This window comes from Orbicella faveolata, unplaced genomic scaffold (genome assembly GCF_042242905.1).
Source record: "Orbicella faveolata isolate gen_17 unplaced genomic scaffold, um_ofav_v1 contig_13, whole genome shotgun sequence".
Taxonomy (NCBI): domain Eukaryota; kingdom Metazoa; phylum Cnidaria; class Anthozoa; order Scleractinia; family Merulinidae; genus Orbicella; species Orbicella faveolata.
Window position 1 is genome coordinate 19618072 of NW_028301540.1, and position 27119 is coordinate 19645190.

The following is a 27119-nucleotide window of genomic DNA, read 5'->3' on the forward strand; positions in this document are numbered from 1 at the left end:
TGAAATTAACATTTTGCTGTTTTCGAAGTGAAATCAACATCCTTGCCGTCACGCGTTAACGTAAAATCAGCATTTTTACCTATTTAGACCTGAGATCGACAATTTTTAGCTTACAAGTTGCGTGAAATTAACATTTTGCTGTTTTCTAAGTGAAATTAACATCCTTGCCGTCACGCGTTAACGTGAAATCAGCATTTTTACCTATTTAGACCTGAAATCAACATTTTTGAGCTTATACGCTGCGTGAAATTAACATTTTGCTGTTTTCTAAGTGAAATCAACATCCTTGCTAAGAGGGACAGCTGAGGCCGGTCCCTATGGTGTCCATCTTAGAGATAGTTGACTGTATAAGAGTCTTAATCTTGATAAGCAATTGGTAGCCAGTGATGTTCCTATAGAGCTGGCATTATGTGTGACTACTTGGGTAAGTTCATATTAAGTCTAACAGCTGCATTTTGGACACACTGTAGCTTAGAAATTTGCATATTGGGAAGTCCATACATTAAGCTATTACAATAGCTGAGTTGAGAAGTAAGGCATGGACAATTGTACATGAACTATCCTCAGATAGATATTTCTTAATTTTTCTAATATTACGTAAATGAAAGAATGCACTCCTGCATGCCTTGGTGGTATGTGTAGACATGGACATTTTTTTCACTGAACCAGAATCTTAAATTTCAAGCACAGGTGACAGAGTTATGCCATTATCACCAATGCATAAAAAAATGTTGTGATCTAACTTATTTAGCTTATACCATGTTTCAATTAAGAGTGCCTGTCTGTAAAAATCAGGCGAATTCTTAATTTCGTGGCTAAGAGGATCAAACATAATATTTTGGCGCAGTGCAAAGCAAGCAACTATCTACAAAACATAGGCACGCAAGGCGTGCAAGAGTTATTTTTTGTGAACTATAAGTCTCGGAGATAGGAGCATTCATGGAACTGTTTACAGTAATGATTTGGTTGATTTGACAAGTTTTTTTGGTTGCGATGTACAGCAAGAAAGAAACTGGGAGTTTATGATGTACCTACGATGTTACATCGGTAATGGTAAGATAACTAAATAGTAAGCCCTAAAATGTTTGACTGAACAAACTACAGTAATCTGACACGTCTCCAGATTAATGTAGACACCGTGTTATTTTCTAACAGGCAATTTTATTCGTTCTTTGATACAACCCACATTGTGATTGGTCTGACACGCGCACATGCATAACTCCCTCACTCACCGATCACGTAGCCCTTCCCCCGGGGGGGGGGGGGACTTCCTTATATGGGCTATATAGGTCTGTGCGGCCCCAAAGGGTATGGTTTTTCAGCCGTTTTGGTCATAAATAGGGTATCTATTTTAGCTCATTTTGGTCATTTTGGTCATAAATAGGGTACGGTTTTTGCACTCTAGCCTTGATATGGGTATGCTTTAAGAAGAAGCCACTTTTTCATCATTATCGAAAAGAAAATCAACAAAAGCCTTTCACAAATTTATATGTTTACGGTAATTTAACATTGGTTTGAACTAGGGAGCTAATTATAACGCAGGTCTGAAACAAGGTTTTGATTTGAGGGTCAGGTCGTAAATAGGGTTTCGAATTTTTGGTCAGGTCATAAATAGGGTAAGGAATATCGCAGATTTTGGTCATAAATAGGGTAAGGGTTTTGGGAAGCGGGCCGCACACCCCCAACCAATTTTTCTGGGAGTACCCCCTCGGGAGCCCTTCCAGCCCCCAAGAGGAATTTTTGCTCAAAAATACTCAAGTTAAGAGAACTTTTCGCATTTTATACGAGTCGTAAGTTTACCCTTTTTACACAACACAACGTAACAACACTACTTCACCGAAAATTGAAAGAAAGAGAAAAAACCTCTCTGATTTAATTAAATTGCACTTTAACTTGGTGCCACACAGTCTTCAAAGAACATTTGAACAGTTTTCATACTTTTTACCTTTAAAAATATCGGACTGAAAAAAATGTCATAAAATGCCCATCATATAAAAATATTAAACTGCTACTGCAGAGACGTAAAAACACCCTAGAAATGAAAGGTTCTTTTTTGTTTAATATCCTGGGAACAATAGCCGATAACTTGTAAGCTCTAATTGAATTTACTCCCACATGAAAAACAAAAGTGTCGAGTTACCATTTGTAACTAAAAATAGCAAACATCTCGTGGGAACAAATGGTGACGATTCGTCAGCTCTAATTGAATTTACTACCTTGTGAAAAACAAGAGTGTCAAATTACGCATTGTAACTAAAAAATTAAACTATCTCGTTATATTTGCATGCAATAAGAACAAAACAATCGTTACCTGCACTTACTATCGTAAACGTTAGAACTGCTTCAAACCTAAATAGTCGTGTCCTCTAAAACATGTCCTAAGAACTAGAACCGACGATTCGTGACCTCTAATTGAATTAACTCCTTGTGAAAAACAAAGTATCAAGTTACCCTTTGTAATTAAAAATAAAAATATCTCGTGCCATTTGCCTACTACCCATGAACTGCTTCAAAACTCAAGACTCATCTCTTTCATAACTAGCCACCATTACACTGAAAATTATGCACTCTAAAACAACCCAATGTACGTATGTAACTGTCACACTCCCCTCCAAACCGGACTAAAAATCACAAACCGGCAACATACACGTCACTCTTTATTTTTCAATTACCAAAGTCCATGTGTTTATACATACCTTGTGTTTCTCACGTACCATTTACCTTTACAACAAGAAATTTGATTGGCTGTTCATAGTAGATCCAATCTGATTGGTGTGACATACATACATCTCTCACTCACTCACTCACTCACTCACTCACTCACTTACTCACTCACCCATTGACCCGTCCATAACATACCCGACGTGCCGACTAAAAGGTATTTTTTTTACAAAAAAATAACTCAATGACTCAGCCGTTTTTGACTTAGATGCAGTAATGTTCATATGCGCAGAAAGATGGTCACAGATTCATGGTATTTGACCAATAATGGGTTGACAGTAGGCTATGTACATCAGACGTTAACCTTGTGTAAACAAAAGCAAACTTCTGCTTTATGTGTGACGAATGGTGAGAGATCGACTAGAAACACGTGAAATCGGCTTTGGACCTGCCTTTTATAACAAATAAGGTTAGCACATTTCTAACTGTGTCTATTTCAACTTATTATAGGTCAAGTCATGTGGCGCATGCTAAAATATACGTCTAACCCGTAAATTGAAATTTGACGACGGAATGGTCAAATATTTGCATTTTTAACATACGTTGAAAAGCTCTCACGTCACTCACAATCATTTGCCCAAAGAAATTTTTACAGGAATCTGTGGACCATCCTTCTGCGATTCAACCACCAGAAGCTTAATCCATTTGAAGGTTTCACACATGGTGAAAATTAATTATATTCACGAAGTACTTTTAAGTGAATGAAATACATGTCTTCGAAAATTAATTATTTTGCACCTAAAAAGACAACGCAACATTCCCTAAAATCAACCCAGTACACATTTAAACATTGCACAAGAATATTTGAGTGTTTTAAAGACGGAAGAATGATGTGGTTTTGCATGCGAGGCTCTCAAACTTGTTTAATAAAACGGTGCGTCAAATGACGATTTTAATGGAATTTGGTAATTTGCATATTTCTTTGAAATAAAAGGATATTTTGCCAAAAAAAAACTATCCAGTAGTTTTTGTCATGCCCTAGCCTATCTACCATGAAAATATGAGTGAAATAGAATTTTCGACCCTTGCCGAGTTATTTTCCGTTTTTATGGACAGGGACTCGTTAATCATCCAGCTTTGAATATCTGCAATACACCTTTCCAGAGCTTTCACTTGAACATCTTGACTGACTTGGCCATCTGGCTTGAAGCTTAAATAAAGCCGAGTGTCATCAGTAAAGCCATGTACATGTGGTAGACTGGTAGGTGTTCTTCTATCACTTCAAAAAACTGAGATGAGTAAATAATAAATAGTAGAGGTACTAAACAAGAACCCTGAGGCACCTGGCAATCGAGGTTAAAGCATCTAGAAAGTGTTCCACTGATGGATATCCATTTTGAAAAGGGAAAATATTACTTCATCATCCTCGGCAAGGGAAAGAAATGTTGACAATGTTCCAAGAAGGACCAAGTATACCTTGTGTCTTTCTCTTTGGCAAGTTTCTTTTGTAATGTTAAAATTATAATCATTGATTATAATGACACAACCCATCAAGTGCTATTCCTTAAAGAAATACAAAAACTTCTTAGCAACTTTGCACAGGAAAAAATCATTATTGGCGGCAATTTCAACTGCGCACTTTCACCAAATGACAAAGATGGAGGGAATCCCACCTCAAAAAAAAGGTACCGGTCATAAAAGAAATTAACAATTTATGTCACCTTTATGGCTTGTGTGATGTTTGGCGCTTCTTAAATCCCACTGCTAAACAATTCACATAGAGAAACAAGTCATTTAAAGTTCATTGTCAGCTTGATTACGTTCTAGTCTAGCATTAGGACTAATTGTGATATCTTTTTCACACCAAACACAGATCATTCTGCTATACAAATAGATCTCTTGAGTGAAGATTTGAAACAACAAAGAGGACCTTGTTTCTGGAAATTTAATTCCTTCCTTCTCGAAGACAAGCAATATATTTCTAACTTGCACAAAAACTTAACACACTTTGTAGAGAAATACCATGACATTGAAGATTTAGGCTTAAAATGGGACCTCATCAGAGGTTTTACTGTCAAGTTTTCTAAGGCTAAAGCAAGAGGTCCTATTCAGCCAAGTTCAGTCCTAACTAACCAGTTCGATATTTTAGAGGGACAAAGCAAATTTTACCAATCTTTATATAATTTGCAAAAATCTGATAGCAGCGACAAACCTGATGATGATGTGTTCTTTACTCCCAACAACATTTCTACTTTGCCCGACAACGAGCAAGCTTTATGTGAAGGTTTGATCACAGAAATTGAGGCCTTTAAAGCCCTAAAAGAATTCGCTGTAGCCAAATCTCCTGGTACTGACGGCTTAACAACTGAGTTTTTAAAATTTTTTTGGCCAGAGCTAAAATTGTTAATTGTTGAGTAATGTTCAGGATTGAACACAGTTACGAAAACTCGAAATTTGCAATAATTGTTAAGACCATCGACAAAATCTATGAAATTTATTCCAAGGGTTGCAAGGAAGGTTCTTCCAAAGTTATGAAAATTCCAAAAATTCCAAAATTTATGAAAACTGTGAAATTTACTGCTTTTTGCAAGACTGTGGACAAAATCTATGATATTTGTTCATTAGGCTGCAAGGAATGCCTCACCAAAGTTACAAAAATGGCGAAATTTACGAAAACTGCAAGAATTACTGTATTTTGCAATACCATTGACAAAATCTACAATATTTATTCATTGGGTTGCAAGGAAGGCCTCACCAAAGTTACGAAAATGGTGAAAATTACAAAATTTATGAAAACTGTGAAATTTACTGTATTTCACAATACCATTGACAAAATCTATGAAATTTATTCATTGGGTTGCAAGGAAGGCCTCACCATCGTTACAAAAATTGCAAAAATTATGAAATTTCTAAAAACTGCAAAATTTACTGTATTTTGCAAGATCCTCACCAAATTCTACAATATTTATTCATTGGGTTGCATGGAATGCCTCACCAAAGTTAGTAAAATTATGACATTTATGAAAACTGTGAAATTTACTGTATTTTGCAAGACCATTGACCAAATCTGCGATATTTATTCATTGGGTTGCAAGGAAGGCCCCTTGAAAGTTATGAAAATTGCAAAAATTATGAAATTTATGAAAACTGCGAAATTTACAGTATTTTGCAATACCAACAACAAAATCTATGAAATTTATTCAAAGGGTTGCAAGGAAGGTCCATCCAAAGTTACGAAAATTAAGAAAATTACAACATTTTCGAAAACTGCGAAATTTATGATAATTCGACTGTCCATCCACGAAATGCATGAAATTTTTACTGTAAGGGTTACATGGCAGCCCCCAACAAGAATTACGAAAATTGCAAATTTTACGAAATTTCTTAAAACAGGAAACTTTATAATAATTCGCCAGCTGATCGATGGAACCTCAAAATTCATGAAAAGTGTTTCAGGAAGGTCTCAAACTACATTTGCAAATACTACGAAATTTATGAAAACTGCGATATTTACGAGATTTTGCTAGCCCATCAACGGAAGCTACGATAATTATTCAAAGGGCCACATTATTGTCCTGATGAAAATTACGCAAACTGTGATATTTATGATATTTGCAAAAGCATTGACAGTTTAAAATTTTTGTCATTTTCAGCTTGTCTTTGTAGGGGTCATCAGCATACAACTTCATATTATTTGGAGAGAAGTATATAGTGAATGTAAGTTAAACTAAAATATTAAAATGAAGTACATTTCACCCTCAACTCAACAAAAATAAATTTCCATTCAAATTATTTGCTTTATTTCTAGTGGGATATGCAAGGTCAATTAAACACAAATTATTAACAATTCATGATATTAGGTAAAACATATTGGTTGTTTGCAACTGTGGAATGTCCTTTAGTAGGAGTTCGGACATTTGGAGAACTCTCTCCTATCTGGAAATAATTTGCGATTTTCAGTTCTGGTGGGCTACAACGTGCAACGTTATTCCATTGAAGCTGTTTGCAAATTTGCAAACTACATGTAACACAATTTGTAGTATTACTATTAAACTCACACTTCCAAGCGAAACAGGGAGGCCACTGAACATACAATTCTTTGAAGTGAAGTTTCCATAGTCTTTAATGGAGGTTGCCAATAAAGAATGCAGCATACAGATACGTATGTTGTTGTTTCTCCCAGTACAAATTTAGAGGCTGTAAACACAAAGTGGAAGTGAAAGTGAAATTGAAGGCAAGGAAGTCAAAATAAATGGAAAAGCGATTACTTAGAAGCAATCTGATGGTTCCTAGCACAAATGCTTAATAGATATGCCAATATACATAGTAATTACACACAAATGGAAGGAAAAAGAAGAAAAGGCTGAGCGACTAAGCAACATGGCTTCACATTGCTTCCAAAAGAGGTGCACCGCTGACCCTTCATTTCAGTCAGGCATTCATTTACTTTGGAGTCGCGAAATGGCTGTTATAACGGAACTATAATCTAATTTTTGTTTATTACTTGAATGCATGCAGATATTTTTTTTTTTTGCTTCTAGGTAAATAAATACCTTGCTTGTGGAATGTATGCCTCGATACCAAATTTAGGCACCATCAACACGTATCCGCATATTTTTGAATCTGCAACTTTTTCTTTCCAGATATGGCTCCTGTCCACACACATCCGGCAAATTCGGCAGCAAATCCGGATACTTTTTAATCTGCTCCCCAGAGTGGAAATAAATAAAAACTCACTTGGATAGTAATAAGAAGGTTACTTTTGCAACGTATCCCTTGATACTCATGACTTATTTTCCCAAAGAGAGGTGTAGGCTAAAACATAGCTCAGTGTGTTTTGGAATGAGAAGCCTACTTGTAGAACGAGTGCTTTGATAGTCAAGTTAATCTGCGTACAACAAGCACTTTGAGAACGAAACATTGCAATTTGTTATCTCTTGTGGTGTTACGTTAAACGCATACATTTTGCTTTTATGACCTTTCCTGAAAATCGCTTGGATAGTAATAAGAAGGTTACTTGTGCAAGGTATCCTTCGATACTCATGTTAGTGTGCATGGAACAAACGCTTTGAGGACAAAATTTGCACATTGTTATCTCGTTTAGTGTTTACATGAATCTCATATCATTTTGCTGTTGTGGCTTTCCCGAAATTGGCTTAGGAGAGTGTTAGAATAAGGTTGATAAGCCGTGTGTGCAGTGGAAAGGAATATTTTCCTCCCGCATTATGTTCCCATAGACACGTACGCTTAAACGTCGCTGTGTGCGTTTTAGATCGTTTTGAATATGTAACACGCTTTTAGAACATAGAATAGATTTTCAATGAACTAGAAACGGTTGTGTCATGTTATGTTTTGCTGATGTTATGTTAATTCATATGATTGTGTTTCTCATAACCCGTTTTATAATTCTTGGTGAAAAAAGCGGAAGAAACATACAGCTTGTTATCTTTTTTTGTGTTACATGGATGCGGTCATGGCTTATCTTCATTCCATTTTATCGTCCCAGAGAGAACAGAAACATGCTTGTCATCTTTGGTGGTTTGTTTGTGTTATGTTAATTGTGAGAAATCGCTAATTTTGTAAAATCTGAGCGCCACCACTAGTAAGTAGAATTAGCATTACAAAGAAGTGTAAAAGATTGCAAATTTTGCAATGAGTTGACGAAAATCGTGAAGTTAGCGAAAAATTGCAAATTCTGTAAATTTTGTAAAATCTGCAAGCCAGTGCTTGCTGATGTATTAGCATACAGTTGTAAATTTCACAACGTGCCGAAAAATCGTTGAGGCAGCGAATTTTTGTAAATCTTGTAGAAGTTAACGAAAAATGGCAAAAGTTGTAAAATCTGCCTGCCGGCACTAGTAAGTGGAATTAGCATTACAAAGCAGTGTAAAAAATCGCAAATTTCGCAATGAGTTAACAAAAAATCGTGAGGTTAGCAATGTAAAATCCGCAAGCCAGTGCTTGCTGATGGATTAGCATAAAGGTGTAAATTTTGGAACAATGTGCCGAAAAATCTTTGAAACAGGGAATTTTTGTAAATCTTGTAAAGTTTAACGGAAAATTGCAAAATTTGTTAAATTTGAAACTCAAATTTGGTTACAAATTTGTAACTGCGTTCAATCCTGGACATGAGTGGAGTGTTGGAAGTTTTAACTACACGTTCACAAATGGCTCCTTGTCGATATCCCAATGACGAGGCATAATCTCTCTTATTCCCCAAAAAAGTAAAGATAAAACCATTCTTGAAAATCTTTGACCAATATCTCTTTTGAACGTTGATTACAAAATTCTCACTAAGTTTTAGCAAATCACTTAGAAAAAGTATTACCTAAAATAATATATCGCGACCAAACTGGCTATGTAAAAGGACGCTACATTGGTGAAAATATCCAATTAACTCAAGATCTAATGTTTTATTTGGAAAAATAGAATTCTCCTGGCATGGCAGTTTTTTTGAATTTCCGGAAAGCCTTGGATACCATTGAGTGGAATTACTTAGAGAAAGCTCTCATGCTCTTCAACTTTGGACCAAATTTTCTACAGTGGTTCAGGACTATAATTATACTCCAACATTTCCAGCTGTGTGCTGAACAATGGCCACATGTCTCACTTCTTTTCTTTAGCACATGGGGTAAGACAAGATTGTCCTCTATCAGGCCTTCTATTTGTTATTGGTCTCGACCTTCTCACAAGAGCCATCAAAAATCACAATCTCATCAAGGGGATAACATAAGGAAACCACGAAACTAAAACAACCATGTATGTGGATGATACCACAGTTTTTCTCAGTGTCACAGATTCTATTAGTCATTTACTTAAGCTGCTAAGCCAATTCAAAGTTGTGTCTGGTCTAGAAGTCAATACCTCCAAAACCAAAGCCATGTGGCTTGGTAAGTGGAAAAACGGATCTGACACTCCTTTTAATTTCAACTGGCCTGTCAATCCCATCTGTGCCTTAGGTGTATTCTTCTCCCACAACACCACCAAAGCTGATAAGCTTAACTTCAATGAAAAGCTGTGAAATATGAATAAGATTTTAAATATCTGGAAAAATAGAAACTAACCTTAATTGGCAAAATAAACATCGTCAAAACTCTGGCTTTATCAAAATTAAGTTTCAACAGCTCCAATCTTAATTTACCTAAAAATTTGTCTGACACGATTAACAGCATGATCTTTAATTTTATTTGGCAGGGTAAACCCCCTAAAATTAAGAGAATGACAATAGTTGGTGAAAAAAATAAAGGCAGATTAAAAATGATCGACTTTGAAGTAATGAACACCATGCTCAAAATTGTCTGGATTAAACGAATATGCCAAAACTCTGGCTCCTGGAAAACTCTTATCGAACATTTCTTCAAGGAACACAGTGGTCTTTCTTTCTTTCTAAACTGTAGATATGATGTTAAGTTACTGAATTTGAATAATGTACCACCCCCTTCTGTGGCAAGAAAACAAATACACACAAGACAATACACACAAGCAAAACGAAATTATCTGGAACAATAAAAACATTTTAATAGATAAACACATGATCTATTTAAAGCAATGGCAGCGAACTGGAATCATGTACATAAATGACCTGCTTGACAAAAATTTTAACTTCTTATCACATGACAAATTTCAACGAATCTTTCAGCTTCATGTCCCGTTTACCGCCTACTATGGTTTAATAAGCACCATTCCACCAAGCTGGAGATGCACAATCAAACGCACAGAAATCGCAATTGAAAATGACGTGTCACAAGAGCCTCGTCTGTCTAAGAATTTCACCACCTGTGCTGTCTATGCAGCAATTATAGACCACTACTTCCGACCCCCAACAGCTGAACCAAAATTACTACAATATGGTTTCTCAAAAGAATGCTTAAAGAAAATTTATAACCTCCCCTTTGTTACCACGCTCGAAAGAAAGCTTCAAATTTTTCAATATAAAATTATCCACAACATACTTCCAACTAGGTGGTCCCTTTTCCGTATGAAGCTATGCAATTCTGAAATCTGTCAGCTATGCAAAATGCAGCCGCAAACATTGCCTCACTTATTTTACCTTTTCTGTAATTTCCAATTTCTGGTCTGCATTTCAAAATTGGTTGTGTGAAAAACATAAAAACATAATAACTCTCACCGAATGTAATATCCTTTTTGGTTGGCTTGATAACACCACAGAATCAAAAGACATTTTAAACTATGTCACCTTGTTGGCCAAGTATTATATCTTTTGCACTATCCAAGACAGCGATGATGTACCCTTTCACGGCTTTCCTTCTTTACTTAAGAACAAATTAAATACTTCACAACAAATAGCAGTTAAAGATAAAACCTCTGACAATTTCAAGAGAACCCTGAAATTTGGGTGACCAGTGCACCACTAAGGTATCTGACGCTGCTAGTGTAGTCTTAAAACTAGAAAGCTAAATCAATAAGGTTCCTTGAAGTTGCACGATTCAGGGCCAAGACAAGGCAAATGACTTTAAAAATCTGACTACAGTCCTCCTGGGGCTCACCATTCAGTTTAACTGAAAATACGCCTGGCATTTGCAACTGTTATTTTCTAATATGTACTTTTATTTCTCTCAGCTTTCCCTGTCTTCACAGTTAGGACCCTTAACTTAATATTGATTTCATTTGAACAGTAGGGGAAAAACTGTTTACTTTTGTCAAACATCTGTCATCACAATGAAAATCCAGGTGCGACTGGTTTGTTCACCAAAGGACTAAATTTGGTCAGTGACGGACAAACTTCGAAGTCGCGGCAGACTACCATAAGTGTCCATGTATATATCGCATCTGTAGATAAGCTGCATCCCCAATTTGGAAGTGTAGATTTTGGAAAAAACTAACAATGAAGTTTGAAGTTCCAGTAGAGTTGTATTGCTATAAACAAACAAGGGCAAACAACCACGGTTTTGAAACACCGATGAACAACATCAACACACTCTCAGTTTCTTTTAGGTTTTTTTCTTAACATCTTAAGAAGTTTTACGAATATTAATTAGGTTTTTGAGAACTCCAAACACAGATGTACCTGTGGATAAGCGGCACCCTTGGTTTTTGGCTTCAATTTTGTGAAAAAAAGTATGGCTTATACATGGACATTTACGGTACTTCTGAAGCAGGCCAAACTTATACAAATCTTGTAAAACAAAACATGATGTGTAGCAGAGGCTTCATGCGGTAGACTTCACTGTAAATTTTATAAATCACGTTTTCATTTTGCAACATCACGATCCAGGTGCATGGAATCAATGGAACACCGTTCCAACATGACCAAGTGCAACAACATTTCCTTGGATTGATCTATCCAGGTTTGCCTTGTGGCCCTTGCACATTTCCTAATGATCGAGGAACTCCTAGTCCAGCTCCTTCAACCACGAGTCTGACTCATGCCCAGAAGACAGCGAAATGTTGGAATCAACTGCAACTTTGTCACCCAGTACACTTTCGTTAGCTGAGAACTTAAGAAAGATTAGGCAAAGAAAAAGAAAAGCTACATGTACTTATTCTGTTGTGTTGACAGATTTTGTTTTCAAGTGCAACTGGAGCTTTTCCAGACAAATCTCTAGTCACTGGCCAATTTCATTCTGAATTTGTTTGGGACAAATCCCAAATTGCCCTCTTGTGCAACTTGGCCCTAAGATAAATTCAAAAACAATTTCCAGTTAAAGAGTGAGAATAAACCATGTTTTGTATGGGAGTTTGGGGGAAGTTTGTAACTGATAAAGGCTTAGGGAAGATAAAAAAAACTCAACTGGCATGAGCACAATGTGTGTTTACAGATATGTTTACAATAAGCTTGCAATAGGAAGCAAAACCCTTTTTGATTTGGTTTCCATCACATTTGAAGGAAAAGTAGTATATTTCAATGCGGTGTCAAACTTGCATATGCATACCATAGAAAACCAAGCTCAGCACGGTCTGGGTTGACATACTTAGATTCTACTGGTAAATTTATGGAGCATTTCCTAAAATAGTGTACAACATCACATGAGGACACTATGACACTGGAAATTCAGACGCCCTTCTTTCCTGGGCCCCTTGGGGGTTAAGGCAAGAAGAGGGCTGACACTCCAGACTAAATGAAGATATGCTTGTTCTAGGACTGGGACAAAAAGTCCTCAGAGTGTCCTCTGAAACGTTCAGAATGTCAAAATCTTTGGACGTCTTAAGATAACGTGTCGGGGTAGACCTAAAAAATCCCAGCAATACCAGGATAAAAATGTCATGGCTTTGATTTGGAAAATGCTGATAATCAAGGAACCAAATGAGTTCAAGGAAGCATTAAAATTTGAATAACACACAATTTCTACCACTTGACAAACATTTGATAAGTCCGTACATTAATCTCCACAAACATTTACCATTCTGTAACACAGACTAAGTTAAAACTGTCTTAGTTCACGCTACTTACACTTAATTACAATGACACAAAACAGCTACACTTAATCAAGTCCACCCTTTTTAAAGGTAAAACAATTTTACCCTTATGAAGCTGTGTCCTTCATAACAGTAAAAATGGACAAATTATGCTGAAACTCACTTGTTTTTCATCCATGTTATTCATTTTGTCTGTCGTTGGCAAGTTGGTTTATAATGTGACCTCTCACACTTAAACGGATCATCAATGTCTGAACACATCATTTAGAATTTTGGATGGCTTTTTTTTGGGATGGTATGGACTTCTTTTAAGGAACAGAAAAATGTAATGTGTGGTATCTGTTGTATCTTTGCAAGTCCAATAAATTATTTCTAACTGCTTGAACTCATTAAACACTGCTAGTAAAACAAGCTAGAGAATGCAAAGCTGATCTTTCTGACCATGCAAATGTCTATGTTTTCTCTCGAAGTGATATAAAGACCTCCTACTTTCCAAAGATATTTTGCAGGAATACACTTGGCAATCTTTATGACCTCGTTTCCCCATCTCCCACCCTGAGTGCGAGCACAACCAATGTCAAAACCCCTTAATGAAACAACCTCTTCACAAGTATTGCCTCTCAATTTCTCCCAGATAGGAACAAGATACTAAGCAATCTTATTCTGGGGTCATGTGTATCTACATCACTGATGCCTGAAAAACTTCTGATGGAACATGTCATGTTATTGGCAATTCTTTCAAGTCATATTGGAACTGAAGTTGGTAAGTTTGTGTTCATCTCTTTTATCGGTAGAGTTTTGTATCAGCCAATTGGACAAAAGTATACCAGTAATATTTTGATTTAGAGAGCTAAAGAAGTGATCTGAGTTATATACCCGCTATGTGACATCAGTGACATAAAAACAATAGCCTCCATTTGGCACAAAAATTTGCAAGAAGAAAACTGTTTTCCGAGAGCATAGCTTGAGGGAAACTGTGAGCTTTGAGGAACAGATAATGTCCAAGGACAAATATGCGAGCATATTTTAGTACCAACTAGATATTGTGTTTATCATCCTTCAAATATTTTTCACAACCAGGGCGGTTTTGAAAATTGAGGAATTTCACTCAGATATTCCCCATGGAACATTTAATCAGGTGAAACATTTAGACCAATTGCACGCACACAAAAATATTTGATGGATTATAATTAACAGTATTATTCACAGAAGTGGAGGTGAATAGTGGTGGATATTTACCTTGCTGCTTCATGGTTCAGTAAATATCCACCACTTTCACCAACACTGAGGTGAATAATAATAATTATTGTTTTAGTAGTTACCACACAAGCTGAATAACTAGCGGACCAAAAGTTACAAGAAGCCATTTTGTTTCACCTCTGGCTGTGCAGAGGTGAACAGTGCTTTGCTAATCACATCTCAGTTAATCAATCAGAATATGTAGAAATAACTATTTCTTATAAACTAAATGCGTTTTTTAGATGGCAATACCACATTATATTGGCGGCTAGTTGAGAGAAAATATATTCTCACATTAGGCGGAGTCACAAAGCGACAGAGCCCAATACGAGAATATATTTTCTCCCAACTAGCCGCCAATATAATGTGATGTTGAGTCTGAAAATCTCATATAACTTTGCATTGCAATTTAACCATTCTTTGAGAAAACTAAGCGAAAAAAAACGTGACAGTACTTTTGATTAAAATACAAATTCCCAGTACATGCAAAGACTTGCCAAGGATACTGGCATGCAATGAAGTTTTCTGTTTGCCAGTGAGTTACTTGAATATTTTGCTTTTGAGCTTTGAAAATCCTTTTAGAAACTAAAGAAATTCATTGGGTGTATTACGTGAAGTTTTCCAAAGTATCGAGGAAAGAAAAAACAAGAATTTCGACAAATTTATCTCAACTGTGCAAATGGCATTAAGTAAAAGATTAGCGGCGATTCACCATTGTAAAGTTCTGAATGGGTCCAGAAATTTGAAGTGCTCTTGAGGAACCCATTTCAGTGTTGTGTTGCTCATGGCAAGTTTTCAAACCAGTCACAGGTGGTAAAGTGAGACAACAATACCGTAAGATATTGATGTCTCCCTCATAAGCAAAACTAGAGGGCCAACTGTGACACTGTTTGTATTTGGATTGATAACCCTCAGCTCTTTAGACCTCAACCATCCGGACCTACATTTACCACTTGTGTGATAACATATTAAACAATTAGATTATGAGCTTGAGATTTCTACCGCGTGATAGTTGACAAGGGCGAAGCCTGAGTCAACTACATGTATCATGCATAGAAAGCGAAAGCGAATAATGAAATTGTTTCAGTATAAATCTACTAGTTGTTCAAAACTCTATCTAAATCTTCTTCACAGACACTTCAAAAACGCCAAGAAGGTGCCTGCTGCATTTCGTTAACAAGGGCACACTGCTACGCTACTCACTATCTATCACAGAATAGATAGTGGGTAGCTTAGCCAATCAGGGAACGGCATGCATGATAGAACGCTAGTAGATTTATACTAAACTAATATATTAAAACTTTGAATTTTTGTTACAATACAATTTTAATGATAATAGACTACAGGGGATACTAGTCATACAGGTAATTATTCAGAAATACAGAAGAAAAAGAAGAAGTGAAAACATTAAACCTTTTTGAGACCCAACTGAAGCAAACAGAACTTTAGTACTGTTAAGTGCTTATTGTGCAATCCCTGGGTATGATGAGAACATTTTACAATGCAAAAATAATAGATATTACACTAGGCTGACCTGGACACCTTGTCACAATTCTGACAGAAGGAGTTGAGTTTTGCTTTTATGATTTGTAGCTTTTACCTTGTTGTTGTCCAATAAATTGTGACACAGTAGGATAAAGTATGTAAAATTGCAATGTGCAATAAGTTAATAGAATGTCGTTAGGTGTGGTCACAGATTTTCAGTTATACCACTAGGGATCTCTTGCAAAGTTCTGTAACATGGTTTTTTCAATTTTGCCACATAAATAAAAAATTGTTTCCTAGATTGTTTGTGACCCTTTCAGAAACTTGCTTCAGGCCTATAATCATTTACTTTGCTTGATTCATCTTGAATTGTTTTCAGCTGCTTTTTTTACTGAAAGACTTGCAGAGCTGTTTGACCATCTGCACAAGAGTGGCAGAGACAGCTATGGACAAGGGAAAGAGTGTGTTAATGTAGTAGCCCTGTTTGCACATCTCTACAACTTCAAAGTATGTTTTAATCAAGGCTCTATATATTTTTAATGAAAGTTTGTTTTGAAGATCTTGTAAGTTTACTTGGTCTGCACTTCAGAGTTAAGTGTGTTTAAGACAGCAGCAACATTCCAAAGCATGTGCTGCTAAAGCAAGTGGAGAGGGTTCCCTATAACCTATTATTTGATGTGACTGATAAGGAATTTAGTGCCTATTAATCCAATCAGAACTCAGGAATGCTGTATCCATGCTGTATACTGTATCTTGAGGCTATAAAGTCTGGTTTGTATTCATCTACTTTTATACTCCCTATCTACAGCAGGCTAGTGATTGAAACTTAGTTTCAGTCACTATCCTGCGGTAAGTAGGGGTCACAGAAGTTGATGAATATTAGAGTGTTTGATCTTTTTAAATTACTATCTCAAGATCTTTCACCAAGTTGATATGGTAACATGGGATAGCTTGCTTTAGCGCAAACGAGTCTTAACATTTTATTCTCAATGTAACATTCTTGTGTTGCTTCTTATTGTTTTCATTTCCTATGCAAATCATGATATCCCTATGGGACAAATAATTTACATTTTTTGCACGTGTACTTGTACAAATTTAAGAGCTACAGTTTTGTCACATGAATACTATGATGCTACACTACTCTTGGCTAACGATTCTAGAAGAATAATCGATTACTGGATACAAGTTGGCTTTAAACAACCACGAGGAACAATCAGCCAACTGAACCTTCAACCTGAGGACTCCGTTAACAATGCTGGCTCTCGAACTGCTTCAAAGTTTACAGGGATTGCCTAGAGATCTAAGGCCAGCTCGTGATCCTCGAGAAGCAGTTCAGTGTGTAGCAGAGAGTAGCAGAGTAGCAGCCGCAGCAAAAAGAGCATCCTTGGCAGCCGAGGCCTCAATGCTGCGAAAGCAACAAGCCTTACAACAAGAAGAACTGTGCTTGCAACAAAGGAAGCAACAGCTAGCACTCAAGAGATTGCTAAAGCTAAAGCAGAAGAACGTGTCTTGGCAGAAGCCAAAGCAGGGTTCATGGTGGCTGGTGAGATTAGGGGCTTCCGAAGTATTGTTCCAACCGCAGTTAAAAAGGTCTTCTGCGAGCCTAAAGTGTCTAAAGTAGAGCCTAGCAACACCCAGTGACTCCCTGCGTGGACTGAACAGCTTCCAATTTTTGAACTGGGTGCTGGAGGACAGTGGCAAAGAGAGGTGGATTCTCAAAATTATATTTCCAGCAAGGAAGGATTTCGACAATTTATGGACCTGCAGTGGGAGCAGCAGGAACAGAATGGTAATATGATACATATAGAACAACAGCAAAACCACCAAGTGCAACCAAGTGCAACAGCTACTGCAATTTTATTAGAGCATTTGAGATCATGATTGAAGCTAAAACCACAAGCTATAGTGCCAGATTGTACTACCTTGTGCAAGACAAGCTTTTGCAAGGTGGACAGGTGTCATGACAAACGTGCAACATTCCTACGCCCACCTTCGACACGAATTGATGACGCAACCCAGCCAGAGATTGGAGCTCAGAGCACCTTTGTAAGTGTTGGCAAGCCACGCTGTGCTGTTACCAGTGCCAGAACGTCAGTAACTGGATTACCAGTAGTACCAGTCAAAGTGAGAGCCAAAGGGAACGACACCCTTTTGTGCACGTGCGCCTTCCTAGATGGTAGCTTGAATACGACCTTCTGCAGTGATCAACTATTGAAGGAGCTTGGAGTCAGAGGTATCGACACCACATTATCCCTAACCACAATGGAAAGAGAAAATAGTACGAGAACGAGTTCTTTGGTCCAGTGAGAAGTCTTCGACTTAGATGAAAATAATTTTTATTAAGCTACCACTTGTGTTCTCTACTCCTGCACTGCCAATTTCATCAGAAAATATACCTAGTCAAGATGATGTTGACAGGTGGCCCCATCTGAAAGGAATACGTATTGCAGAAATAGGTGCTCATGTTGGTTTACTGATAGGCCATGACATACCTAAAGCTCTGGAACTGAAAGAAGTCAAGGAGAGTCAGGATGGAGGTCCATATGCAACAAGAACTTTGCTTGGCTGGGCAATCAATGGTCCACTAGGCAGAAATGGGAATGTTACTTGTACTACCAATTTCATTAGAAGAGATGCTGAGCTCGATCACATGTTCCAAAGATTTTGCAATATGGAATTCAACGATTTGTTGCTTGACAATGAGAGGGAGATGTCTCTTGACAACAAAAGAGCTCTGGAAATCATGGAATCTACTGCCAATCTCAAAGAAGGCCACTATGACATAGCCTTGCCATGGAGATATTCACCACCCTGAAATAGCAGATGATTCGGCATGAGTGCCTCCAAATCTTTTGGATCATCTGACACTTTAGTGACAGGTCTGCCGTTAATGATAGACTCCCTCACACATCAAGGTTACCAAGCCTTCTTCATTGAGGATCTGCTCTTTCGTGAGGGTGCCCATGACTTTTCTCACCGTTCGTATGCCGAATCATCAGGCTAATAGATCAGGAGAGGCTACTTGGTTTTTACTGCATCACCCAGTCTTCCATCCAAAGAAACCTGAGAAGTTTGTGTCGTATTTGACTGTGCAGCGAAATACAGGGACATTTCTCCCAACGACATACTGCTACAGGGCCCAGATATGACCAACTCCTTCATTGGTGTTCTTACTCAGTTCCAACAGGAACGGATCACTGTTATCGCCAACATAGAGTCTATGTTCTACCAAGTTCATGTTCCTGCTGACGATTCTGATGTCCTACGTTTCCTTTGGTGGCCTGGGAATGATCTGGAAAGTCAACTTGAAGAGTATCAAATGAGAGTTCATTTATTTGGTGCAGTGTCTTCTCCAAGCTGTGCAAACTTTCCTCTAAGGTAATGAACTGACAACAACTTGCAACAATTCGACTCTGAGGCAATCAACACAGTCAAAAGAAACTTTTACGTGGACGACTGCTTAAAGTCCATGCCAGGGGAAAAGTAAGCTATCCGTCTGACTGATGATCTCAAAAGGCTTCTAGAAATGGGAGGTTTCAATTTAACCAAATGTGTTTCAAACTCACAAGGTCATTGAATCTCTTCCTGTGTCTGAAAGAGCTTGCATGTTCAAGGATCTCCACGATGGTCAGCTGCCCGTCGAGCATGCTCTTGAGGTACATTGGGATGCTGAACTTGACAAGTTTTGTTTCAAGATTGAAGTTAAATGCAAACCCCTCACAAGAAGAGGGCTACTTTCAGTTGTTTGCTCGTTGTACAATCCTCTTGGTTTCGTAGCCCTGGTTGTCCTCCCAGCCAAAGTGATTCTACAAGATTTGTGCCATAGAAGGTTGGAGTGGGATGACCCAATTCCTGACGATGAAAAGAATCGTTGGCTAAGATCTACCAAAGCTTGAACAGCTCTTAGTTGATCACTGTTTGAAGCCACAGGGCTTTGGTAAAATCATGTCTGTGCAACTACACCATTTCTCAGATGCCTCGCAACAAGGCTATGGTGTGGTCTCTTACCTCAGATTTCTGGATGATAAAGGTGCAATACACTGTACCTTCATGATGGGAAAGGCAAGGACTGCACCGCTCAAGACTGTGACAATACCAAGATTAGAGTTGTCAGCAGCTCTCGTGGCATCCAGGCTGGAAAAAACACTTTGAAGAGAAATCATTCTCCCAGTAGATGAATCTGTATTTTGGACAGAAAGTACTTGTGTAATCAGCTACATGAGAAACAACGACAAGAGGTTCCACACATTTGTTGCTAATAGGATAGCCATCATACATGATGCATCTTCCCTGTCCTAGTGGATGTATGTGAGTTCAGAGGGGAATCCTGCAGACGGCGCTTTGGGAGGTCTTACGGTGGGTTCCATCATTAGGAATAAATGGTCCAGATTTTCTCTGGGAGCCCAAATCAAAGTGGCCCATACAACCAGTTGCCCAAATGCCAGATGAAGACCCTGAAATCAAGAGGGATACTCAAGCCCTTTTCTCTCTTACCAGTGCCAGTATTAATTGTATCAATCAACTCCTTGGGTACTTTTCATCATGGTCTCGTCTTAAGAAATTCGTTGCCTAGATTTTTCACTACCGGGAGAAGCTAAAGCAATCATCTAAAAGACTGGACTGGCACTAGTACATGACTCCTCTGAAGACAGGACATACGAGCCTATTAATGTAGACGACATTGACAAAGCAGAAAAAGAAGTTCTAAAATTCATCCAACAACAAAGTTCAAGGAAGAGTTGTCATGGCTCGAAGAACAAGAAGAAGTAAACGGAAGCGATGACTTGAAGAGTGCAATTAAGAAATTGAGTGTGATCTACAAGTTTGATCCACTGAAAGTCACTGGTCTGCTATATGTTGGTGGGCGAGTAAAACAAGCACCAATCCCATACGCTGCAAAGCACCAAATTATTCTACCACATAAGCACCACATAGATTTGATTGTGCACTAGTACCACTTGATGTCTGGTGTTTCCGGTCTAGAGCATGTGTTATCCATGATTCAAGGAAAGTTTTGGATTATCAAAGGGAGGACAGCTGTAAGGAGGGTTGTCATTGACCGTTTCGATTGCAAAAGGAGGCAAGCCCCACTAGGAAAGCAGAAAATGACAGACCTGCCCACAGACCGTGTGACACCTACAAAACCGCTCTTTACGTTTGCAGGAATTGACTGTTTCAGTCCATTTCTCGTGCAAAGAGGGAGAAGCCTTGTCAGAAGAAATGGTGTTCTGTTTACTTGTATGTCCATACAAGCAATCCACTTAGAAGTCTCCCAGAGTCTGGACACAGATTCCTTTATCAACGCGATGCGACGGTTCATTGCTCGAAGATGCCAACCCCAAGAAGTGAGGTGTGACAATGGAGGAAATTTTGTTTGTGGGGAAAAGGAGCTGCAGGAAGCGATCAAGGGTTGAAATCAACACAAGATTGGGGAATTCCTACTACAACGAAATGTGAAATGGACATTCAACCCTCCTGGCAGATCCCATCATGGCAGAGTTTGGGAACACTACATATGAACGGTGAGAAGAGTCATGGGCACCCTCATGAAAGAGCAGATCCTCAATGAAGAAGGCTTGGTAACCTTGATGTGTGAGGTGGAGTCTATCATTAACGGCAGACCTGTCACTAAAGTGTCAGATGATCCAAAAGATTTGGAGGCACTCACGCCGAATCATCTGCTCTTGCTCCACTCAGGACCATCGCTACCACCTGGGTTCTTTCAGAAGGATGAAATATACTCTTGCAAGCGGCGGCGACAGATCCAGTACCTGGCGGATGTATTCTGGCGAAGGTGTATCAAGGAGTACCTCCCATCCCTTCAAGAAAGACAGAAATGGAATCGACCCCAGAGGAATTTTATCACTGGCGACATCGTCTCAGTGGCCAATGCGAACTGTCCGCAGAGCTGCTGGCCGCTTGCCTGTATCATGGATGTACAACAAAATGATAAAGACGACTTTGTTTGAAGAGTAACGGTGAAAGCCAAGACATCCACCCTACAACAACCTACTGACAAAATTATATTACTTGAATTCGCTGACACATTCCTTGACAATTTAAGTTCTAGGAGCTAAATGTCACGTGGAACTGTTTTCCAGCTACAAGCCTGTCAAGATCAAGTACTTGTTTACAGAACTCAAAAGGGAATCCCCCTTTTTGAACACTACAAGACTGAACAAAGCTAGTAACAAACAATTGTTCAACACCCTATATATAGCTTTGCTCTATCGTAATTAGATAAGCACGCTGAGAACGTGATCTTTTTATTTGTTATAAATGCTTTGTAATGCACCACATTTAGGGGCCGGTGTAACATTCTCGCGTTGCTTCCTATTGTTTTTGTTCCCTATGCAAATCATGATATCCCTACGGGACATATAATGTAGATTTTTCACATGTGTACTTGTACGAATTTAAGAGCTACAGTTTTGCTATTTTAAAATAACTTGCAAATCTGTTCGAGCAAATTGTGCATCGCGTATGTATCCAGGATCGGTTCAATTCCCACTTTGTCATTCTGGTGGAATTTCTGTAAGTTGTGTTTGTCATGGTTTTCTTATTTTTTTGCCTAGCTTCCTTCACTTATTATTGTTGTATTCATTTTCTATTTGCTTGATATGTTTTCCTAGTCAAACTCGTATCTGTGTAAACAAATAAAGTCGTACAGTGTTTGAAGTTCAGTGCTAGTTTGGTTTCCACTCGAATAATATTGTGGCAAAACAGCAATAACACTCAGCAGGTTTTGATGAGGACACAAATCAATCTCCCCTTTTTATTTGCACTCAATGAACAATCTTCTGGTGCTGCTTCTAATGTCTATCCTCTATTTACGCAGATTATTCATTGCTGTCTTATTTATGACATCATACGGTGGCTTGTAGATTCCTTTACAGGACAGGATGTTGAACTGCTTTTACTGCTGCTAAAAAGTAAGAAATGGTTTGTATCATAAGTAAGTGAAGCAAGTGCACGACACCTGGCCATCTTAAGGTGATTCCTTAGTATTGCATTGCGCATCCCTACTGCACACGATTTTCACATCATTAGCACGTGCACATGAGCGCATGTGCATACAAAACATAAGAGATTTCCCTCAAACTAAGCTCGATAACGAAATAAATGCTCCTTTTCTCTTAAATGAGCACGGTGACCCCCACTTTTTTTTTCATAATTTCAATGGGAACAATATCCTCAATAGCTGAGAAAAAAATTAGAAGAAATCTATGGCTACTATTTTGGCAAATGAAATAAATACTACAGAGGGAGACAAAATGGGCCCAACAGAGCACATGTCCAAATTATGTTTCCTATAAGGGATAAAAAAATGCAGGGTATTTGAACACATTTTTTCTGGGACATGAATAAACAATCAAAGAAAGTCAAACTCTGTGTGATATAACATGCTGCATTGAAAAATAATCGAGCTTATTTGTTGCACACGGCGATTACCAAAAGTCACCTAAATAACTGTATTTGTCAGCATTGTGGCATGAAAACAAGCACGGTGACCCCCTCTTTTTATTACGTTTTTAATATCTCCTTGTCCTGTAACAACAGCATTCCAAGTTTCATCAGAAATCTATGGCGGGTTCTTTTACTAGGGAATCACCTTAAGCATACTTTTTGGACTTGGTAAAGCATACATGTCTACTATTACTCCAACTTAATATAATTCATTGCTAAAGGGAAAGTTACATGTAATAGTAAAATATTTTGAAGTTTTGTAATTTCTGAGACCATTACAACTGAGTGCTAAAGAGTTGTACTACTTGTCTAATGTCCCTTGTGGCTATACACAATAATTATTTACCATAAGAGATGCAGTAATAGAAGAGTATCGTAGGAATTCCAAACTGTGAAAGTACATGGTTCACCTACTGGGGAACTAATTATATTACCAATTTATAAAGCCTGAGGCCTAAAAAATTGTTTTAAAATAGATAATTAATCTAAACCAAATTTCAAGGAAACTAATAGGAGGGGAGAAATGTAAAAAATTGATTTTTCAACATCTGTGGTAAAATGCAGGTGTAGTACATGCACTTTTCCTTCAGTCAGTAATATAGTTTCAGTTAACTTGAATTGTTGTCTTCTTTTACTATTAGTAACTGGAGCCGAAATAAGAAGAGATGATCCAGCATCATTAAAGGTGTTGCATACTATAATTATGTGGGAGGCGCAGTGGCCTCGTGGTTAGTGCACTCGTCTCCAGATCCAGTGGTCCGGGTTCGAGCCCTGGCCGGGACATTGTGTTGTGTTCTTGGGCAAGACACTTATCTCTCACAGTGTCTCTCTCCACCCAGGTGTATAAATGGGTACCAGCGAACTTAATGCTGGGGGTAACCCTGCAATGGACTTGCATCCCATCCAGGGGGGAGTAGAAATACTCCTAGTCGCTTCATGCTCTGGTCTGGTGGGCCACTTGGCTCATATGCAGACTTAACTTACCTTTTTATAATTATATTGCATGTATCCTTATATTCCAACAAATCTTGACTCTCAAAGCTCTAAGTGCCATCAATCCAAAAGTTAAATACATAGCATGCATGAGTAAAATAGTACACCCCCAAAATTATCTTAATTGTTACTTGTTCAAAAATAAGATTTCTTCATATTTACAATTAAAGTGCATAGAAGCACGTCAACAGTCACATCATCAAGTATGGCTGGAATATTTGCCTCATTGGGGTGAATTAGTGTAAAGAAAATGTTGCTGGAACTGGACAGAAAATCAAGAGAATACAATTATTTTTAATGTCATTCTTTGAAGAAAACCAACTCAGTGGTTGCAGCAGTGTCTTTCCAGATAATAATCTCACCATGGAAGAATATAGAATGTACTGCTTCATAGAGCAGCCACAAGAAAAGTTTCAGCTGCATACCAATACCATGTGTTATTTCTTCTCAGCTGAATGAATTTGGATCACATTTACTTTTAGAAATATGTCATGCAAGTTCTTTTTTCCTTATATTGGTACTTTAAAATTGATGATAATAATAGCTTAATGTATATTTTGATATTATATTGATTGTAGGAGATCATTCTTCAAATCCAAGCTAAAGCTGCCTCTACACCTAGTCTCACTAATGAGTAAGTATGCCAACTGATTCCAGTGCACAGTGTACACATTTTTGTTGTCCTTTAAATCTCTCAGGAGCTAATGTTTAGACTTGCACAACAGAGGATGGCTCACAAAATAGTTGTACATTTTTTTAGTGCTTCATCCTGTGCAGTAAATCATAATTTATGTTTACTTGGTCGATTTTCTGGTTATCGCTTACGCTTGAGCTTTGCGTCTTACTGTGGTTTGAGCTTTGTTGCAGATTTGAAGGAGGAGGTCAGTAGCCTCACTCCACTTGGTCTGTTGATGTTTGAGGTACCCCCATTCATCAGCTCAACCCCCAGTCTCTTCGTATCAAGGTTGATGGAGTTGACTCAAGTTGGCTCGAGTTGACTCCGAGTTTCATGTCTTTTGTTGCCTTCTTCAATACATTATTGTAACTGACTGTACTCTGAGTATTTCTCTCAAGATTCAAAGGCATCAACCATGTATCTGGAGATATTGCGAGATCGAGTCTGACTTTTGCCTCATCAATCGCGAGTTGAAATCGTTGAATGTTTTTGCTGATATCAACTTGCTTAATGTCATCTTCAAATAAGATTAAATTTTTATTTCTTTGTTGAATAAATGACAAAATGGTTATGGTTTCTGAAAATTCAACTACTGGGATGGGTAATTTTTGAATTAAGTTTAAAGTTAATTCTGTTGGAAAAGCTCCTATCCCCAAAGCCTTTTTCATTTTATCACTCCAATACCTTTCACTTACTCAAAGACACTCTGCAATGAACCAGGACCTTCAATGAAAAATACTTCAGCAGTCACTTCATTTATTACCTTTATTTCAATCTTAACTTTGAATTTACTTAAATCAGCATTTTGAAAACTCAATTTGAAGTCATTCCAAGCTTTATCTCTCTCTTGATCAGCAAGTTTCTTGGCTTTATCACTTTGAGACATGATTTCATTAAGTCCATTTTATATTTGAATATACAAAATGGTCATGTTGACAATTATTGGGGATACAATGATCACACAGGTTACTTTAAAGAACATCTTCAAAAGTCTCAATACATAAGACTATTGAGTTGCTATCTTTCTAATTCATGGTACAATTTGGAGAAATGGAGAAATCGGGATTTTTGATGAAAAAGACAACGTAACTGTAAAAGAATTCCTGCTGGAAATTATACTCTCAAGAGTCTCAGAAAAGCACTTTATGATTATATTTGATGAAGATAGAATCAGAGTAAAATTGGATAATTCAGAAGGTGCAATCATTATAGAAAATCCACTGGAAAGGAAGATTCAAATAGATTGTGATCTGACTGCTTTACTTGGACTCATTGAATCTGGACTCATTGATAAAGATAAAAAATTAAAAATAAGGATTGTCATCAATCTGTTGACTTCATTCAGCAATTACCTCATACACTGCATTCTCATTGACTGAGATGAAAATCTCTTCAATGGAAAAGTATCAGCGGGCGAAGCGCTTCTACCATCTTGGGTTGTTTTGATATAGTTGGAAAACCTTTTGAAAGATTGACTTATTCGTCGAAAGAAACCGTAATGAGAAAAATATCAATCAGTAATCAAATTCCTTTGATCAGAATTTATGTGACTGACAAGAATGGTGAAATGATCAATTTCAATGGGCTTCCTTTGAGGTTTGAAACAGAAATTGTATAAAAAATGTCAGATCAAAATATTTTTCCTATTGAGCAAATCAAACCAAGCGCTCCCCCACTTTCTCCAACTCTACCGGATGATGTGAATATTACATCTTTCTTCTTAAAAAAGATTTGTGACTGTCAAAGAGAACTTGAAAATCAAATTTCACAATATCAAAATGTTTCAAAGAAATAATGATTAAAACTTATATAGCGCAATATTATTTTCCATGACGTACATGATCAAATGCGCTTTACAATTAGATAAAATGATTAAAAGTAAATAAAATATACATGTAATTAAGATTGATAAAATCACAAGGTGAACACTAGCAAATTAAAACAAATTAAAAGCCTGTTTAAAAGGATGTGTTTTAAGATAGCACTGAAAACTTGAAAGAGAGTCAAGATGGGATATGCTACTTACCATGACCGATGTAACATCGCATGTACATCATAAATTCTGAGTTTCTTTCTTGCTGTACAATGCAACCCAAAAAACTTGTCAAATTAACCAAATCATTACTGTAAACAGCTCCATGAATGCTCCTATCTCTGACACTTCACAAAAAAATAACTCTTGGACGCCTTGTGTGCCTATGTTTTCATCATTGAGAAGGAG

General features: G+C 37.6%; 1 protein-coding gene across 7 annotated transcripts in view; it reads left to right on the top strand.

Annotated features, from left to right (window-relative positions):
• Positions 1-27119, top strand: part of LOC110050843 (nucleolar MIF4G domain-containing protein 1-like) — a 151623-nt gene that overhangs the window by 76021 nt on the left and 48483 nt on the right. For all 7 annotated transcript variants that reach the window (XR_016206061.1, XR_016206060.1, XR_016206062.1 and 4 more), the window contains exons 8-12: positions 13673-13801; positions 16142-16269; positions 22601-22694; positions 23871-23914; positions 24801-24856. Coding sequence is in view for 4 of the 7 variants with exons in the window: in XM_020756815.2 (XP_020612474.2) it covers positions 13673-13801; positions 16142-16269; positions 22601-22694; positions 23871-23914; positions 24801-24856 (451 nt within the window). In the remaining 3 variants the exon portion in view is untranslated. The remainder of the gene's footprint in view (positions 1-13672; positions 13802-16141; positions 16270-22600; positions 22695-23870; positions 23915-24800; positions 24857-27119) is intronic.